The sequence below is a fragment of the Cyanistes caeruleus genome, chromosome 5, assembly GCF_971803275.1.
Source record: "Cyanistes caeruleus chromosome 5, bCyaCae1.hap1.1, whole genome shotgun sequence".
Lineage (NCBI taxonomy): Eukaryota > Metazoa > Chordata > Aves > Passeriformes > Paridae > Cyanistes > Cyanistes caeruleus.
The window spans coordinates 18,552,613-18,572,244 of NC_141705.1; the positions used below are offsets into that span (position 1 = coordinate 18,552,613).

The window sequence follows — 19,632 nt, forward strand, 5'->3', positions numbered from 1 at the left end:
AGATCTGCACTATTTTGTTGTTGGTGGGGTTATTGATTTTCTTGGCATTTTATTCTGAAAAAGCAATTGTTTTATTTAAATACCTACTAGGCATTTCAAGTAGTTCACTGGTATTTCCTGGCTCTGGTTCCTCAGTGGCAGTTTCTAGTGCTTTGCTTGGCTGTGAATTCAAAAATAAATCTTTGGGATTTGCTCTCTCTCTGCACATACCTAGATATTAGTTCTCTTTTCTAGTTTGTGTTGTGTGGTTTTTTCAGTTTTGCTGTGTGTTAGATCCAGGCTTGTGAACAATGACTCTTACAGATCCATAGGAATTAAATTGAGCACAGTGCTCTGTTTTTGTAGCTTTCACATATCTCCTTTTGCCTTTACTACTGCATGAGTTGAAAGTTTACATCCCGGCTAAGCCTGCTGACTTACTCAAAGAAAAAGCCCCAAGGAAGCAGCTGGTGCCAGAGCAAAGACAAGATTTGCTCCTAGCAAGGTTGAATCATTGCTGGTGTTTATTTAAGTTGTTGCTGGTTCTGTTGCACCTGGGGCTTTGTGGCTGCCATGGAACAGGTTCTGGGGCAGAACTATCAGCTGATGTAAAGCTACAGAATGAATTTGTGCTGGCTGAGGAGCTTTCTTTACCTAGCTCTACATAGTGTGCTTCTATGTTGCAAGTGGTACATTTTGAGGGGAAAAAGACAGTACTTCTTCAAACTTTGTACAAGAAAGGCTAATACATAGCTTGGTATTTATTCCTATGAAGTATGTATGATAAATATTCGTATTTACGAAGTCATATACTTGGATATCAGATTAGATAATAAATCCCTTTTTGAAATAAAAACTTTAGTGCTGTGGTGAATGATAAGGAGGTGATGTATTTTTATAGAAAAGCTGAGACAGAAGGAGGGAGCAGGAGGAAGAGAGAACGGGGAAAGCCTGGCTGAACCCAAAATCTGATATGGAGCTACTTAAGCAGCCTGTAGGTGCACGTATGGTCACGTTGGTGGTTGTAGTTACTATCAGTTTTGAAAATACTGCTCTTTTCTTCAGCACTTTCTATTTTAACTTGTTTTGACTGAGCCTGCTGCCCGGGAGTGAGATTTCTTTAAGGCTTACTGCTCTGTAGTTCTTATGTCAGGCAAGTGTCGCCTCTTGGTGAGTGGTCACGGGTGGGGAGGTAGGAACAATACCGGCCAGGTGGTAGTTCATTTAGTTGTGTTGAGTCCAGAAAAACAAATAGATTGACAACTGTTTCTGATTTAGAACTGCAAAGCACAGGGAGTGCAGCTCTGCAACAGAGGCAAAGCTGTTACAGCCCTGTGAGTCACTGAGGAATGCAATATAGGGCAACTGCATGACACCTAGTGTTGCTCAGATAATTCCCCAGAGACTTTAACTCTTTGAAATGCTGTAGTGAGAGAGTATGGACATAAAAACCACAGGAGGCCACTTCGGCTCTGAGTTTTTCTCTCTCACATTTTATTTCACAATTTGAATGCAATTGATTTTTCCCATCTATCTCCCTCTTAGGAGGGGGAGGGTTCAGTTTCTTTTGAAGTTAAAAGGATGTCACACACGGTTAGCATTTTCCAAAGGCAAGGAAAGATTATACTTACAACAAAAGAAGTACACACAATGGTGTGAGAGGATTTGCCACGAGGTTCACTGAAACAGACTGGATTACATCTTGCACAGGCATTGGTTTTCAGACCTTTGCAATATGCATAGCATATTGTGACCTGGCACTTTGAGGAGGAAATTAGCTCCCATTTCAGTACTGCTCCCAGCAGGTGGATATCCAAAGCACCAGTGCATATCCTGACGTGAGCTCCATGACTTCACCCTGAGCGCAGGCACCCTGGCTGGTGTCCTGCCAGCCAAGGTGGGAACTGGATGCACGGCACCGAGACACCTGGGCTGGCACAGGGGGTGGGCAGGGCTCATCACTCCAGCACCTCATCCAGCAATTGTGGCTAGCCTGCCTTTGGACCTGGACCGGTGTGTCCAGCCGGACACAGCAAGCTGTTGCAGTGTGCGTTGTCATTGGCCTGCTCTGTAATATGTTCCTTTGAATGCAGTTGTCTTTGGTGCTCAGAAGTAAACCACTATTAGGGTTTTCATTGTCACTGATACCTTGTGTCAGCAATGTTTTCTGCCACACCTGACGTCAGCCTTCCCGAAGGTGCGTGTGAGCTGCCAGGGAGCGATGAGGTCACTTTGCTACCCCACTGCTCTGATCCTCCACAGCACACAAATTGTCTTCTGAGGGTTTTCTCAAGGTGTCAATATCTGCATTTGGGCCAAGGAAGAATTCTTCAATGGGAAAACTATAGAATGTAGATTATCTTTGTAGCACAGTGATTAATTAACAGTAAGTAGCTGTGGCTAGGACTCCAGCAGAGAGTATCAGGTGTCTCTCCTGATCTCACTATCTTCTCAGCTGTTCCTCTTAACAAGAGCTGGGATCTGGGAAAGCTGACAACTTTGGTAGGACTTGAAGGGTATAGATAGTTCTGTTAGCATCAGTCCTTGATACTACTCACACAGCATGGACTGTTCTAGTAATACCCCTGCAAACCCAAATGCTCAGGACAAATGTTGTAATACCAGCAGTTCCAGTAATTCCAACCAGTATTCAAGTCTACCTTCTCAAATCAGAGGTTGGCTAGGGCTCGTATGAATGACTTTATATATATACCTATAAAAAACTTCCTCTACAGAGGTGATTAACTCTCATTCTATGATGTTTAATCACATAGAGCAAAACCAATAATAATACATGATGTACCTGTGGGATCCTGAGCACCTCAGGAACATGGGAAAAATTATTATGGAAAAATGCTCTGCCAAATTCTTGTCTGGGGAGAGTTTATTTAGGAGATGTAGAGGCTGTTTGTCTGCTGAAGTTTTCAAGCTCCAGTTTCTCCACTGAATGCATCAGCTCAGTTTCCATACAGTAATCATGCAGGCTGAATCCTTCATTTCCATACTAAGCGTAACAGAAGAGCTGTAGTACTGATGGCATCTCTAGGTATGGTGGTGTCCAGCATATTCTGTGTCCCCATGGTTGGAATAAGTTGCAACTTCACATCAGATTTTTCCAGTATATTTTCATGATTACATTTCACTTAAGAATCACTTGTGCAGGGCAGTTATTTTTTTAATAGCTCTTTAAATGCTGAACATATATAAATGAAACTTGTTTAACAAGATGGAGGTGTTTTTGCCTGGGTGGGGCCAGAGGTTGTTTTGGCATGGATGAAAAAGAGAGAATTTGCTTCAAGCAAATGGAAATCCTTGTTGAAACAAGCAAGAGTGACTTTCTTTCATCTGTTTGAAGATTTTTGTGTATCTTGGGAGCTGCTCTGGGTCTTACACCACAGATAAAGAATGTGAAACTTGTAGTTTTTGCTAATGTAATTGTAGAATAATGTTTCCTGGTAATGTGGAAGGAGAGATGCACTTTTCTTTGTGGAGTGCCAGAAAACAATACCCACCTGTGTTACAGTAAGACACAAGGGATTTTGTCTGTGACTTCTCCTTCCTATCTAAAGGAGGATGTGTGGCTTACTGATGAGGGCAGGGACAAAACATTTCACCATCAGCTACATAAAGGATTATGATTAAATGAATGATTAATTATACTTCCTTAGAGTGACTGCTAAATGCCAGTGAACCTTGTTTATGGGAGGATGGTACCAGCTCTGACTTTTGGAGGCTGGGCACAGAGGCTCTGTTTATGAGGAGCATAGGAGGCAAATTTGCAGACCAATGTTTCAGCCATGTGGGTACCAGATGTGCTGGTCATGGGGCAGCTCTGACTGCAGCACTGACTGTGACTTGCGTGGCAGAGAGGGTGGAAGAAACAGACCTGAAGGTGAGGCTTTCCTGGACAGGGTTCACTTTTCCCATCCTTTCCACAGAGTTTTCGGATGTGCTGGCTGATGTCATCAAATCTGTAAAGGAAGAAACATTGTGGTACATATTGGCTCATCCTTCCATAGTCACTTTCCCTCTCTTTCATGTCTCTCCCTCTGGCTTCCAATATTGGTGAAGTAAATAGGGAGGACTCTTCCAGGCTTGGCCTTGTCTTTTGCCTGGACCAGGTCTGTCATATGTGCTTGCCCCCATACTGGCAGGATTTGGACTTGTGATGTCTTACTTATAAAGTTATTATTTATTAATATCACAGTGCATGTCAAATGTGCCTAAAAAGGGGTCAGGAAGGAACAGGCTCAGAGAGAGAGCCTATGTGAGATGGACCTTGCTGCTACCAGCTTCATTTGCAGCATCAGTCTTGAGTTACAGGCAAATACAGACCTGCAAATGGCCACTGCTCTCTAATTGTCCTCTTCTCCAGGCATTCAGCACGCTCAAAACCCTGGGCTCTTCTTCCACCTTGTCCGGGATTCTCCTCTTCATGTTTCCATGGGAATGAGATAGTAAAGGCAACAAGGCATTGTGTTTAATATTCATGACCCAAACTAAGCAGTACTTTAGGGAAGAATTTTTTTTGCTAAGAAAATTTCTGTGTATTGAATTACCAGGTAAAGGTCTGTGTATTGAATTACCAGGTAAAGGTAATTTACCTGAATTACCAGACAGTTGCTTCAACCCAGAAGGTGGAAGAAAGTAAAATATTTCTCTGACTTTTTTTGAAAGGAGTTAAAATTAATTAAAGAGAAGAAATTCCAATCTTTTGGAAAGCAGAGGAATCTTTGCTTTCATGACGGTTAAAAGTGCGTGATGTGAGATGTGAGATGGAAACAATTTTTTTAATTGTGTGCACAAATAAAAAACTGTTATTTAAAAAATAATTGAGAAATCAATTTCCCAAATAGAAGAATAAATCATAAAGTTTAGTAAAAAATTGTGTTCAAGGGAAAGTAGTTTATATTTAATTTTCATCTCCTTTGCTCTTTAATCTTATCCTATTTCTTGCATATACTCTTGTAAGGTGAACGTTTTGACTGCACTTGCATTTCAATCAACACTACTTTGTTAGTCACAGATCATGGCTCCCTGGCCGGAGGTAGAAAAGCCTGAAACCAATAACTATATTGGGGACTCTTCCAAACAAAACCAGAACATGGCTGGGAAAGAAGGAGAAAATCACAAAGGTAATGTGCTCACTCATGAATTATAAAAATATATAAGTTTTGGAGATCCCTGGAGAAGATGAAAAGTAACTAAACAATTTTTTAAATGTTCTATTTCATCAGGCAATGTGACTTCACTTGGAAATAAAGGGGAAATTCAACCTGCATTTTCCACAGTAGCTTTGATAGATGAGACAAGGCCAGAAGAAGAAGACCCGTGGGCTCTGCCAGAGCTGCAGGACACTGGGGTCAAGTGGTCAGGTAGCCATTTCTCTGTAAATAAGTTACCCACATTGTTTTCCCATCACTTGTCTCATGTTCTTCAAGAGTTAATGGGTGTATTATATTCAGTCAGTTAAGAAAAATCCTGAAATCATGCTTCTTACCCTCATTAAAACATAAGGAAATATGCGTAAAGCAGTCCAGAACTGATGTCATTTTATATCCACACACCTGTTGGTCTTTTTTTACTCAATAGGATGACTATAAAACCAAGGGTCAATGTCAGATTTCATAAGGCTTTTGTCACATACCAAAAAGGTTTTTTGTGGTTAAAGTAGGTAAACAAAATACCTGCTTCTGCAGTTAAAATATGATTAAGAACATTCTTTTGGGTTTAATCACACACTGGAGCCATGTCACTGTCTTTGTCTTCACTGTCTCTGCCTGTGCACTAGAGTATCCCAGAGAAAAATTCAAACAATTCTTTTATATATAATGTATTTTTTTTTTCAGAACTGGATAGAAAAGGAAAAATCATTCGTGTACTCTATGGGATAGGGAAGTTCATTATGCTACTTGGATTACTCTACATGTTCGTGTGTTCTCTGGATGTCCTGAGCTCTGCTTTTCAACTGGTAGGAGGTATGAAAATATCTCAAGTATCAAGAATAAACTATGAATAAGGCAGTAAATTTTGTCTAAAACACTTAATTACAGCTACCAGTCTTCAAGAACATTCTTCATATGTGATGAGATGTAGACTGAGAAGGAAGTAGCTCTGACTGAACAGTGACCTTCATTTGTTTGAAAGGGTCCTCTGTCTCCAACTCCAAAGAGCTGTTGACATAAGGGTTCTTGGCCCCAGTTTCCCAGTAGATTCCGGTTACTTTAGTGACAGTTTACAAAAATATATCTGTGCATAAATCTGTTCCATGTAAAAGACATTTCAACAAGGTGAAATAGGAAAATTATGCTTTTGACCAAAGCATCTAGCACTGAAATGTCCCCCAAATCCTTCAAAGATGGAAACTATTGAAATGTATTTTTTACATTTACTTCAAAGTGTTGAATTCAGGTGATGGACCCAGGAGTAGTTATCAGAGAAATATATGCACTTCTGTGGAAGTATTTTGCAAACACCAAAAGGTACAGGAACAGAATTAATCAGTATTATTAAAAGCATTTTCCTTAATTCAGTATCCAAAAATACCAAGTAAAAGCATTGAAATCAAGATATGTGCAGTTTTTTGTCCAAAAGTCTTTCTGCTGATGGCTGTGACATTATGTGCTTCTCTGCAGAGTTCAGCAGGGCTCATAGTCACTGAAAAGAGAGAATATAAAGTATTCTCTAAAAACTGAGAAACTGAGAGTCCAGAACATGAACCTGGATCTCTGGGCTATATTGTACTTTTTTTGGATAACAAACATGGTTATATATGTATCAATTAAATGGCTGAATGATCTTTAATTAAGCACTCTGATAATTTCTGTGAATTTTACCTTGTACTTCCATCACTCTGAGAATATGTTTGGTTGGTTTTTTTTATAGGTAAAGCAGCAGGGGACATATTTAAAGATGATTCAGTGCTCTCAAATCCTGTTGCGGGACTGGTGATTGGAGTTCTGGTGACTGTTATGGTGCAGAGTTCCAGTACCTCCTCATCCATTATAGTCAGCATGGTGTCCTCCACATGTAAGTCTGCCTACATTACCTTCCTAGAGATCACTCATGAACCTTGTATCAGGTGAAAACATTCCCACTTGTGTTCAAGTTGCAGAAGCTTTGGGTAAAAGAACAGAGACTGTAGGAAAAGATTTTCACAGCTATAAATGAAATTTTAAAAAGGAATAATAATGGAATTAATATTAGTAGTAATAACTATAGTAGTACTAGTACTAGTAATAATAGTAAAACCACAATTGCAATGAAAATCATTGCTAGCTTTGGCACTGAATGACTTAATTTTGGAGTTATCTGCATACTTTTCTCATGTTAGGCAGTTAAATGTTTCATTTTTTCTGTGGTATCATTTCAAAAATCTGTCCCTCTAAGATGTGGTGAATACTAAGATGTGGATACCCATGGGCCATAGTGTCTGTGGGGATCGTGGAACTATGGAAGTGCCGTGTTCCCAGGGGGCTTGATAAAAGAAAATCTGTTTGGATTGGAGCAGCTAATCCCACTGACATCTGGGGAGGTCAAGGTTTCACTGATAGTAACAGAAGTTTTCATTGAAGCATAGAGCTGACGATCTGATTTTTTCATTCAGTGTTTCCTTTTCTGCTTTCCAGTGCTGACTGTTAGAGCAGCAATTCCTATCATCATGGGAGCAAACATAGGCACCTCAGTTACAAACACAATTGTGGCACTTATGCAAGCTGGGGACCGGAATGAATTTAGAAGGTATTGTGCTTAACTGTTTAAGAAGTTAATATTACCTGAATTTGGTCTGGTTTCCTTAAAAGAGATTTCAATGTTGAAAGATTCTTAAATGTACAGAAAGCAAGAGCTGGTAACAGTAGGGGAATGAAGTGTTCTGGCTGTCAAATATATACAAAAGTATACAAATATATACAGTGACAACTTTTAGACTGACACTTGACATTGAGCTCCACTGAGAGAGCTCATGGAGCTCATGGAGCACTTAGAGGCTTTCTGGAGATGGGCAGTAAACTTGGGAGGGCTCCTGCCTTTGGTACCTTGTCATTTATGGCCCACTGGGCATACTGAAATACTCTTAGCCAAAGCCTCTGAGGGAAGAGCTGTGGCTCCTCAGGCTTTGGAGGAGATGTAAGGGGCATCATCAGTTTGCAGAAACATGTGGGAGAGGTGCAAAGCACTCTTGCCCCAGGAGTCAGGGAGAACAGGTCCCGGAGGCAATGACTGGTTGAGGATTGAAGATGTACCAAAAATGGGTGAGAGGCAAAATGAATACAGGCTGTACAGCCACTTCTTTCTTCAAATGCCTTCTCTTGGCAACCTCATGTTAAGGATCACTTTTGTCTTTTCTAGTTTTTCTTGCTGTTTTCTCGTTTTTCTTGTTTTACTCACCTATCTAGCTCTTTAATTGGTCATCAGTGTGGAGACAACCCAGCACTCCATAACAAAGTACCTGTCTCTTTTGACCCCAGAAATTAAATTATTCCCACCTTGAAATGGCCTTCATCTCTACTTTTATGATTTCATATCTAATTGATGTTGTACATGTTTTGTTTAATTAAAATCAGCTCTGATTTTTAATTTCTTCTTGCAGGGCCTTTGCTGGGGCAACAATCCATGATTTCTTTAACTGGCTAGCTGTGTTTGCGCTGTTGCCCATTGAAGTTATTTCTGGTTATCTCTACCATCTCACCAATGTTATAGTTGAGTCCTTTCATCTTGAAAGTGGTGAGGATGCCCCAGAGCTACTAAAAGTTATCACAGACCCCTTTACAAAGCTCATCATTGAGGTAAGCTCTTTCTCACTTCAAGGAAGCCGCTTACTTGGTTCAGTCACAACTAATCAAGATGCTCTGAGTATGAGAAGGTTTCCTGCTCCTTTCTCTGTGTCCTCAGGGTAAAGTTCATTAGCAGATGAATTCTTTTCTTTATTCACATTTCATAAAGCCCCATCTCTATTTTCCAGTTCCTATTTCCCCCACATTTCACCACAGCAATGGCAGATCTAGCTAGGAGGACTGGGAAGGCAGGTGAGGACAAGCACAGCCATGTGGGATGGATGGGAAAGCAGCCTGTTGCCTGGACATTGGCAGACAGCACTAGCTGAGACAACCTGCCACAGCCAGAGGATCAGCATAGGACCTGATGATGACACTGAAATGATGGGATGTCATGTGCATACAATCATGTGCATCTAGAGGCTGGGGGATGCACACAGCTTCTGAAGTGACAGTAAATACAGTCAGGCAAGTGTGTCAGAGCAGCTGTTTAAACAGAAAGGGTGAGATGAGGTAGTGGATGATGTGGGGAGAACGAGACAAAACATTTGTGCATGTAGAGTTATAACTTTTTTCCAGGAGTAACCACCCTCTACCTGTTGGGTGGGAGTTCCAGCATTAGAGTCATGCAGGTTTTATATGGCTGAGCTTCTAAAGGGGCTTATTTGAGTAGAGCTGAACAGAAGTGCTGATACAAGCTGGAATAATTTAAATTTTAAAATTTTAAAATTTTTTTTATTCTACTTTTTAAGCTGGATAAATCAGTAATAAATGCAATCGCCACTAATGATGAATCAGCAAAAAACAAAAGCCTGGTAAAGATCTGGTGTGTCACTGAAACCAATGTGGTGAGTATCATGTTAAACTAATTGTCAGGTACCTCAGGAAATATGCTACTGCTCTGTAGCTGATGCTCCTTATCATAGGATTGTGAAATTAGAATTTTTAAATGAGGGTGGGGTTTTTATCAGCAGAAAAAGAATGAAAAAAATTTAATGTAGTTTTTGCTCCACTTAAACCAAGCATGGTCACCAGTGGTGACCTTGACCTGGCTGCTTTCAGTACGGTGCAGGCCCTTGCCTATCAGAACTTGGATTGGCACCAAGTCTTTTACTCCTTTCAAACCAAAATGCCTTTAAACTCTGATACTCCCACCAACTCACTGAAAGTGGAAAAAATTGGCAACATAGGCGAGAGAAAAGATCACTTCAACCGCTGTTTATCTACTGATCTAATCTGCTTTAGTTTTACGTGTGTTGGGGTGATCTGGTGGCAGCTGGCTATTTCCAGCTTTCTTGGAAAACTGCCCTTGGAGAAAGCCTCTGCAGGGCTGTGTCCTGTTCCTCTTCACCCAAGCAGCCCTGCAGCTTGGAGGAATCTCTTGCCCAGATCGACACCAATGAGTATTTTGGTAAACTATGGAGCTGAGTGTTTGGTTTGCATTGCTCAGCTAACCAGCAATTACGGCATTAAATATCCTTTGATTCTCTAATTAGAGTATTCTACTTGTTGGCATGTATAGAAAAGTAATTCCTGAAGTCCTGAGGCAGAAGATACTTAAGGAACACACTGTGGAGGTTGAAATTAAGTGCTCAGCTCCTATTGAATGACAGTTTGGATGGCCAGTGAAATGCTACCTATGGAGATAGCGCTGGAGCAGTGTTCTCACTGAAACCCTGCTCAGGTTACGCCGCAGGGTCTCTGGGGGTTTCACCCCGGGAGCCGCCGCCAGAGCCCGGTCAGAGCCCCAGCCTGGTGCCCTCAGAGCCCCTGCAGGCACAGCCTGACCCTCAGCTGGAGAGGTCTGAGCCCCTGAGTCCTACACAAGACAAGAAACTACACAGAAATTGCAGGCTGAGGGAAATGTGTATTTCTAGACACACACTTTATTCTGTGTTTGCCTGTATTTTGGCTGTGTACCTACTGCTCAAGATTATAGACAAATTACAAAAACATGTGAAACCCCCAGAATTCTTACTTGATCTTGGTGGTGGAAAAGGAAAAGAATTTAATTTACTTGCATTCCTACTGGGTTAAATGAATTTCTAGCAAAAATTATAAAACAGACTTATGGCAAGGATATATACATGCAGACCACATATGTTTAAAGCAAAACAAATATTTTGACCTAGTGTAGCTGCTTTGAAACTCAGATGTTTGAAAAAATTTCAGGAAGGTGAGAAACAAGATTGTGTTGTGTTTGTAAAGATTTACAGGATGAGGGGCCTGGAGCCCAAGTGCTCCCTGGAGATGTGGGGGCACTAGATCCACTCCTAGTTTTGCCCACCTGCATCATCTGCAGGGAGGTACAAATGCAGGTGTCAGTAGGAAGTACCCAGCAAAAAACCCATGATTTTTCTTTCCCCATTTCTGCAAAAGAAAATCAGTCAAGCACTTTGGAAAGATAGCTCGTGTTCAGGAGCACGGTTCAGAGTCCATTTGGCTGCTCTCGTGTGGAAGTACAGCTCAGTCAGCAAACGCTTCCTTAATCTGCATAATGACTTATGGACCTGGTGTCAGAATGCAGTATATCCGGTCTAGGAGGGCTTGTAAGGAAGGTTTTATTGTGGTAGACATAGAAATTCAGTAATTTAATAATGCTAATCATAGTGCTTGTAATAAGCTCTTAGATAGCATTTGAACTTTGAAAATTCAAGTAGTGGCAGCACTTCTGTTTCTACAGACATGGAAACTGAGGCACAGAAAATCAGTTCAAGCACTTTGTGCTCATCCAGCAAGGGAGACTGCACTAGTGTTATAGCATTCTGACTCGCAGTCCTGTAGTACTCATCAGAACACCAACTGCATGGAGATGTCAGTAAAGGGGTCTCTCTTTGACCAAGGAAGCTGTGGCACTGGCTGGAAAAGGAAGGCCACTGTCCCACAGCTGCAGCTAAACATGAAGCTCACTCCACAAAAACTGTCATCAGTAGTTAACTTCCTTAGCCGTTAGTGCCTTGGTGCTGTGTTTATTACAATGTAGAAGATTTTGGGGATATTTTAATCTTTAAATGTTGTACTGATTGGCTTGGGTAACAGCATAATCTCTTATTTTAAGAATGCAAAATGCTACCATGTCATTAATGTGGTGCCAACATACAATTCTGACTTTTTAGCTGATGAATCTTGGTTGCAGTAAAATTTGAAAATTCTGCATGAGCTCTTAATAAAGGACTGTAGATGACTGAACTATCTACTTTGTCTGGCAATCTTTAGACACTGCAGAATGTCACAATTTCATCTTCCGACAATTGCACATCTCCTGACTTCTGCTGGACTGAGGATAACGTGACATGGACCCTCCAGAATGTAACAGAAACAGAGTATATCAGTAAATGTAAGTAGTAAAACGACTTCTCTGCAATATCTTTGTGTAGCTTTCTAATGGTGCTAACAGCCTGCTTCAGAGGTGTACCCAGAAGCCCTGTCCTGCACACGGACACGGCGGGCGCTGCCTGAGGAGCTGTGCTCTGTTATAGCTCACAGCTGCAGTTACCAGCACCATCGTGGTATCTGGCTGCAGATGGATCTCTTTCCATGCTGCCTGATACCAGTAATTGAGGTCTTCAGTATCATGTCACCCTCGATGTTCAGATGGCTTGGAGCTACGGTTACTTTGCTGTAATGGTTGCTAGGATATCTCCATCCCCATGCATGCCTTGCAGGACTTTCAACAGCCCTTCTCAGGCATGCAGACACCTCTGGGAAAAGCTGACTCACCATGCAACTTGGAGCACCCCAAAATTTTCTCCTGCCTTTGTACTCCTCTCCCTTGCACATAGTCACCTAGTTCCTGCCTGCCTCATAGGGGTGCCTGCTGTGTATTTTATAAGCATTTCTATAGAAGCACCTCTCCTGCCTCACTCAGACATGGCTTTTGTGGAGGACAAAAGATGGCATTTCCCCTCTTTGCATCAACCCCTCAAGTTTTGTGTGCTTTGGTCCAATTTTCTTAAGGCAGTGGATGAAAACCAGAGCTGGGCTTAGGACCACAGGCAAAAGTGTGGGTAGGCTAATTAATTTTCCTTTTCTTTTTCAGGCAAACACATCTTTGTAAACTCAGACCTGCCTGATCTTGCCATCGGGCTCATCCTTCTGGCTTTGTCCCTGCTTGTTCTGTGCTCCTGTTTGATAATGATCGTGAAGCTATTAAACTCTGTGCTTAAAGGACAAGTGGCGAGTGTTATCAAGAAGACAATCAACACTGGTAACTATCTGCTTTTCCTGAGGATTGTTTCTAGGAATGACAAGGACACTGAGCATGTTTATTGATGTCTCCTGTTCTGGAAGACACTATAGAATATTTTAAAGAAAATACTATTGGATGAAAATCATGCACACTGCCCAACATTTTTTCTCCCAAGCGTTTTTTTTCCTTTCATTTAAAAATCTATTAGTGAACAGCTTGATTGAGAAATGCAGCAGATTAACAGCATTAGAGACCAAAGTCCAGGCTCTGTTTCTAGATGTATAATCATTAGCTGTTAGAAATGTAGTGTTCCTATCCTCAAAAGAGAGCACTGAAGTGCTGAGATTGTGATGGCCTATATATTCCTTCTAAAGTAAATTGAAAAAGTTTGTAGCAATGATCTTATCCTGTTCTGCTGCCTAAGCCTCTCTTCAGCAGGATAAGGCAGCCTTGAATGGTGGTGTTTTTCTGTCTTTCCCTGTGCTGTCCAGGCATTTTTTTCAGCCTGGATCCACTGAGTGCAAATGTTAGGGTTTTTTTTCACCACGCTGCTTTTGCTTCATACTGTCTTTAATGGAGAGATTAGAAGCTGTAGCAGAGAAAAACAGTCCTGGTGCAGATCTCAGGCTGTGGTTGAAGTGAGGGTTCACAGAAATACAGAAGGCAACAAAGTGGTCTCCAAGCTGTCTTCTCCTGGGCAAAGAACATTGCCAGAATTAAAAGCAAAGTGTAGAAAGTAAACAGCTGACCACTACTGCTTATTTAATTTGGGACCTGCTCTGTGTTCCTCTGCGTCTTTCCAACTGATTAAGTCCTCACTTCTCAGTTCTCCCCATTAATCTGCAGACTACAGGGGAGCATTTGTGCCCCATTTCTCTAGTCAGTGTAATTAGCTGCTCTCTGCAAGAGTTAACAAGTGAATTTTTAGGAGACAACCTGCTTGGAACTAGTTAGAACAAAGAACTTGGTTCTGTCAGGATGGTCTTCAGAGCTTTCTGAAGATCTGATCCATGCAGTGGGTGCCTGGTTGCAGAAACCAAGGCTCTCAAAACACCCACAAGGTTTTGTGTTGACCTCTGAGGAAACATTTCTGGTACCTAACTGTATCACAACATGCACGCTACCCTGGGCCAGGACAGGTGTCTAGCTAGTCTGGTGTCCATCTCAAAGTGTATCCAGTGGTGCAAGTCTGTAGAAGGAGCACAGCAAACAGGATAAATCAAAGTTGTAGAACTGACCCCAAATTGTCATTTGAGACCCAATATCCAAACAATATATCTACGTTTTAAGTGCTTAACAGTCCACTGTGGTGTTACTGTTGCATAGCTCTATTATGCTAACAGCAGTGCTTTCCTTTTAATTTTTAGATTTTCCATTTCCTTTTACTTGGCTTGCTGGATACCTGGCTATGCTCGCAGGGGCTGGTATGACCTTCGTTGTCCAAAGTAGTTCTGTTTTCACATCTGCTATTACACCCCTTGTTGGTAAGTTGTAAATTCTGCGCTCTTTATTACCATGTTTTATCTTCTCCATCAGTCTGAAACCAACTCAGTTGTGTTTCTTTTCTTGTAGGCATTGGCGTTATAAGCATTGAGCGCTCTTACCCCCTCACTTTAGGAGCCAACATTGGCACAACCACAACAGCTATACTTGCAGCTTTAGCAAGTCCCGGGAGTACATTAAAATATTCATTACAGGTCAGTATGAAACAATGTTTTCTTGACTCCATTTATAAGTTGTAACTTTTCTGAAGAGAAACATGGCAGACAAAAGTGGCTGTGATGCAAATAAGCTCATGTTGTGCCTGCTTTTGTGTGTGCTGTTAATGACAACGCATTCACTTCAACTGCTGGAGCGAAAAGGTTGCATTAAATATTCTCAGAATATCAACGTACACCTAATCTTGTTTTCGTAAATTGTCTTGACCTGTGTGAATTGATTCAGAACTGAGACAGGGGAGGCCACTTGACCCCTGAGTGTGGGGTCTTTGCTGCATGGAGTTCAGTGCCCACACACTGAGAACTCTCTGAGGGTTAATGACTTCTGTAAGCTCTCTGCTCAGGACCCTAATTCAGTTCATGAAGAGTACAAGGACTCCCGTAGCCTGAGTGAATGTTTCATAATCCTTGAGCTGGCAAGCTCTCTATCTATCTGACGTTGGAGTGAACATCATGGCATCTGTTTTTCTCATTGTAAATGCAATTTGAGTGGGTTTTATTGAATTCCTTTTTGCCTCACACTATTTTAAAAGTAGGAAGCCTGCCTTTGGCCTCCGTTTTTCCACCCAGTTAAGAACCTGGCAGAAAGTAACATTTGAATGAATGCTTTACATCAAAGAGTGAAAAGATAATGACGTTTCCTTGGTGAATACGATGAATGTCTTTGCTAGCTAAAGTAAATCATGAAAATTACAGAAGTCATTTTATTGTCCTCAGGCAACAGATGTAATCATGAAAAGATGCTATCTTGATAAAGCTCAGATTTCATGATACCATGCTCGTTTTATAATGCCCTTTATAAATAAACCCCTGTACTTTCATATTTACTTTAGTCTGATAACAGTTACAAAATTTAAATAGATTAGGTGAGCAGGGAATGTATTGTTTTGTTCAATATACGCTTATTCTAAGTGCCTCCTGTAAGCATTAAAAGACTCAGGCTTGCTAAAGCAATTATCATGGGGGTAGGAGCATTTAATGGTGTTTTAGCTAATGAACTTCTCAAATGTTTTTGCTTTCAGATTGCCCTGTGCCACTTTTTCTTCAATGTCTCTGGGATTATTCTGTTTTATCCGATACCTTATACCCGCCTGCCAATCCGCATGTCCAAGACCTTGGGAAATATAACAGCCCAGTACAGATGGTTTGCTATATTTTATCTTCTCCTCTGTTTCTTTCTTTTGCCTTTGTTTGTATTTGGTCTGTCACTGGCAGGCTGGGCAGTCCTTTTGGGTGTTTGCCTTCCCCTGTTTATTCTTTTTATTGCTGTGGTTGTAATTAATGTTATGCAGAAAAGGCGACCACATTCGCTGCCTGAGAAGCTCCAAAACTGGGATTTCCTACCTGTCTGGATGCACTCCCTAGAGCCCTGGGACAATATAATTATGTCTTCACTTGCTTTTTGTGGGAAACACTGCTGTGGCTTCTGCAAGTGTTGCAAAGTCAATGCTGAACAAGAGGGTGCCAAAGACAATCAGCTAAAAACTATGGAAGTTTATGAAAACACCATGGCAATGGCTGATGAAGAAAGAGGTGGAAGAAGGGCACCAGCTGTAGCTTGTGTTGACAAATCAGGCACAAACAACACAGCCTTATAGTATTGGATACATACATATTAGCAGAGATACAGCACAGGACAGCCAGGCTCATCAAAACCACCTTGGACCTTGCACTGAGGACAGAGTGAATATTTTGTTAGGTTTCTGAAGCCAGTGATACATCACTCATCAAGGAAGGGAGTCAGACAAGTTGACAAAGTCCCTAGAAAATCTATGCTCAGTTGCAAAGCTAATGACAGATTTGCTCACAGAGGATCTACTATGTGGTACCTTCCTCCAATGTTATCAGTAGCAAACAAAAGAAATCCTCATGTAGTCCCATGAAGAGAGGGATAAAGGAAGTGGCAGTCAGTTCAAACTTAAAAAACCAATAAACAATGCACTTGTAGAACAGCCTTTCTGACCTACTGACTCAGCAGAAATTACTTCATAATACCTAAAAAGCCCTTGAAATTAAAAAAAAAAAAGGCAGGGGTGGGGGGAGAAATAGGGGAAGAAAAGGAAAAAAAAAGGGAATCCACATGTTTTCATTGACCTGTCTGCAGTGGTCAAAATGGAAAACAGTAGCTTTCCTAGAATGCACAGAATCTATGTGTGTGAAGGAAAATGAAATGCTGGGACACCCTTCTGAAGCTCTTGGAGTCCTACTCCGGCATAAGGGTGCACGTAAACCCATTTGGAGCCCTCTCTATCTCCTCTAATAGTGGGGACAGGAGCTATAATCTTCTGTTATCTCAGGCTAAAGACTGTAAAAGTAATTGCTGCTCCCTCTGCCTGCTGAATGTTAAGAACTGTGCATGGAGATATCAGGTTGCTATCAAAGGTCTTGACTGACTGAGGATGTGATTGTGTGGCCACTCCTCTCTCTACATGGTTCTCTTCAGTCCTGTTCACCATGAAATCCCACGGCTAAGGACTGGTGCAGGACGGAGGACAAGTGGCCACTGTAGGAGAGGAGAGAGCTGTGCCAGCCTGGGCTGATGCCAGGAGATCTGTGTGCAGCTGTGGCTCCGTTTGCCTGCACCACAAAAGGAGATAGCAGTGCAGACTGGCTTTAAACCTATAACAGAGGCAGCCTGCAGAGCAGATTATGGCTAGCACAGGGCATCTGGTAACGTTTACTGGAGAGAAAGGGGTTTTCACTACCCCTTTGTGTTCCAAACCACCCTACTTGGAAATAATGTGAATTTTACTAGCAATTTTATGTAGCAATCCAAATCCCAGATAAAATCCATTAGGAGTGTAGTCACAACGTCTAGCAAATCCATGGGTAGTGCAATACTTGGTAGGAAGCTGCTTGTGCTCAAATTTTACCTTACTGATGTTTTAGTAAATGCTTGTGAGACTGCTCGAACTATGGGCTGACAGAAGACATAATTTCAAAGTCAGAAGAAGATAATTTCAAAGATGCACTCAGTACTTCTGCTGGTTTTCAACAGTTTAGATATTACTAAGTATGGGACATTATCCCATCACTAATATTCAGAAAAAAATTAGGTGGCTGAGTATAAACCAAGTGTCATTGTCAAAGCCCATTTAAGTGGCTGAATTTTAAATGAAACGTGTAATGAAATGCTGAGAAGACCCTTAGTGTAACAAAGCCACTCAGTGCTGCTAGAACACAATTACTTCTGAACAGTTGTTTTCTGCAGAGCTTGGAATTCAATAGGTTAAATTCACCAATTAGGTAAATACACACATTTTAGAAGTGAAAATTGTTTTAATTTACTTTTTTAAACTAACATGAAAACTGGCAAAGTATGTGTTTGCAAATTGCATTCAGGCTGAGAATTTAACTGTTTCTGTAATTGTGAGCCAGTGACAAAATGCTTAGAATCAGAGTGAATTTCCAAGAACATCTAGTTTTGATATAGTTCTGCTCTTTTGGAGTGCAGTAGCAAACAGCAGAATTATGTCAAGTGTTCTTTTTAAAGTTATTTTCCCTATGCTTCATATAGTTGAAACAGAATTTTGTCAGCACCTCATTTTTAAAGTGGAATTTTTATATTTTCAGTAATTCTTCTTCAGTTTGTGCTCACAATTCTGGATGCTTTTTGAATTTGTTTCTTTAAATGTCAGTGTGCATTTCCCATGCCCTGTTTCTTTGGGAAAAATATGAGAAAAATATCCAGAATTGTTTTCAAGTTATCTTACGTTTCCATTGACCACCCATTGAAAGAGGAAACATTTTAGTCTACTTTTACTCATTTCTTAAACAACATGCACCTTATTTTGCTTCTTGAAGTAAAGCCATCAAGAACAGTGATAATGACTGTGGGAAAGCAATTTTTCCAAAAGAATCAGGGTAATAATTGTCAGGCATATCAGTACTTTATGGTTCCTCTTTGTAACGTCACCCCTATGATCTCCTCTCCTTGCTCCAGGCCATACCGTACCGTTGTGTTAAGCAGATTCCAACAAATAATTCTGCTTAATACAACATGATATGTCCTGGTACACTCACCCCCACACTCTTACTAAAAGATATTTACATTTTATTTATAATTGTTTGAGTGTACAGAATTTTTCATAACTTATAGAGAAAAAGGCTCGTGATTGTGTTATATATTGCATATTTGAAAACTATGCAATGTTTATCTATAAAAATGTAAAAAGGAACTACTGTATATTTTGTAATATAACTTTTCAATTGTTTGTAACTGTGTATACTGTGTATTATGGAGACTGTTGGCTCCATCAATAGGTTACTTAAAGATTGTTGGTAATGCAGAGACAGATTTCTTAAAGATGAAAAGCAACTATAGACTTTCACAATATGGCTTAATACACAAGGATATTAAACACTATGTTTCTAAAAGATCTGAATTTTCTGTAATGATGAATTTTGGAAATAAAATCTTTCTAAAATACTTTTTTAAACTCTTAAACACTTTATCTTTTAACTGTTTCAAGGACAGTATATATCTTTATATTTTGTCATGAATGTTCATCTTGTCTGTCCTCATGCATTGAATGTAAAAATAAAGAGAAGTTTAAAAAAATCTTTTCATAATATCTATTAATATTCATATCATAGAATCCTGCTGAAAAATAACTATTCAGACAAGTTCTAGCCTGAGCTGATGCAATGTGCAAGAAATGAGAAGGATTTTTTAGCACTGAGCACTAAAGAAAAGCACCTGTGTGTCCAATATTTTCATGTGAATGAGAGATTTTCATATGGAGAAAAATAAAAAGAATTGCCTGGTGCAACTGCGTGGGTCAAGATATTTTCTGGCAGAGTGCTACAGATTATCCTTAGTGAAGGCAAGCATGTAAGAGCAAAGACAATGCTATTATGCCAACAGGATGCATGACTAGTCACCACAAATTACCTGTGTCACTGTAGGAGGCTCAGACTCCTCCTGCATTCTCTGGCAGAGTGTCTCCACAGTGTTCCTTATGCCCTGTGA

At 40.7% G+C, this 19,632-nt stretch overlaps 1 protein-coding gene across 5 annotated transcripts in view; it reads left to right on the forward strand.

The window, feature by feature from the left end:
• SLC34A2 (solute carrier family 34 member 2) overlaps positions 1-19,432 on the forward strand; it is a 53,127-nt gene extending 33,695 nt beyond the window's left edge. For all 5 annotated transcript variants that reach the window (XM_086890149.1, XM_086890147.1, XM_086890148.1 and 2 more), the window contains 12 exons: positions 5,000-5,114; positions 5,217-5,354; positions 5,829-5,957; positions 6,865-7,008; positions 7,608-7,719; positions 8,570-8,765; positions 9,506-9,601; positions 11,970-12,090; positions 12,793-12,960; positions 14,310-14,426; positions 14,515-14,639; positions 15,683-19,432. In XM_086890149.1, coding sequence (XP_086746275.1) covers positions 5,009-5,114; positions 5,217-5,354; positions 5,829-5,957; positions 6,865-7,008; positions 7,608-7,719; positions 8,570-8,765; positions 9,506-9,601; positions 11,970-12,090; positions 12,793-12,960; positions 14,310-14,426; positions 14,515-14,639; positions 15,683-16,258 — 2,028 coding nt within the window. In that variant the 5' untranslated portion in view covers positions 5,000-5,008 and the 3' untranslated portion in view covers positions 16,259-19,432. The remainder of the gene's footprint in view (positions 1-4,999; positions 5,115-5,216; positions 5,355-5,828; positions 5,958-6,864; positions 7,009-7,607; positions 7,720-8,569; positions 8,766-9,505; positions 9,602-11,969; positions 12,091-12,792; positions 12,961-14,309; positions 14,427-14,514; positions 14,640-15,682) is intronic.
• Positions 19,433-19,632: the final 200 nt, after the last annotated feature.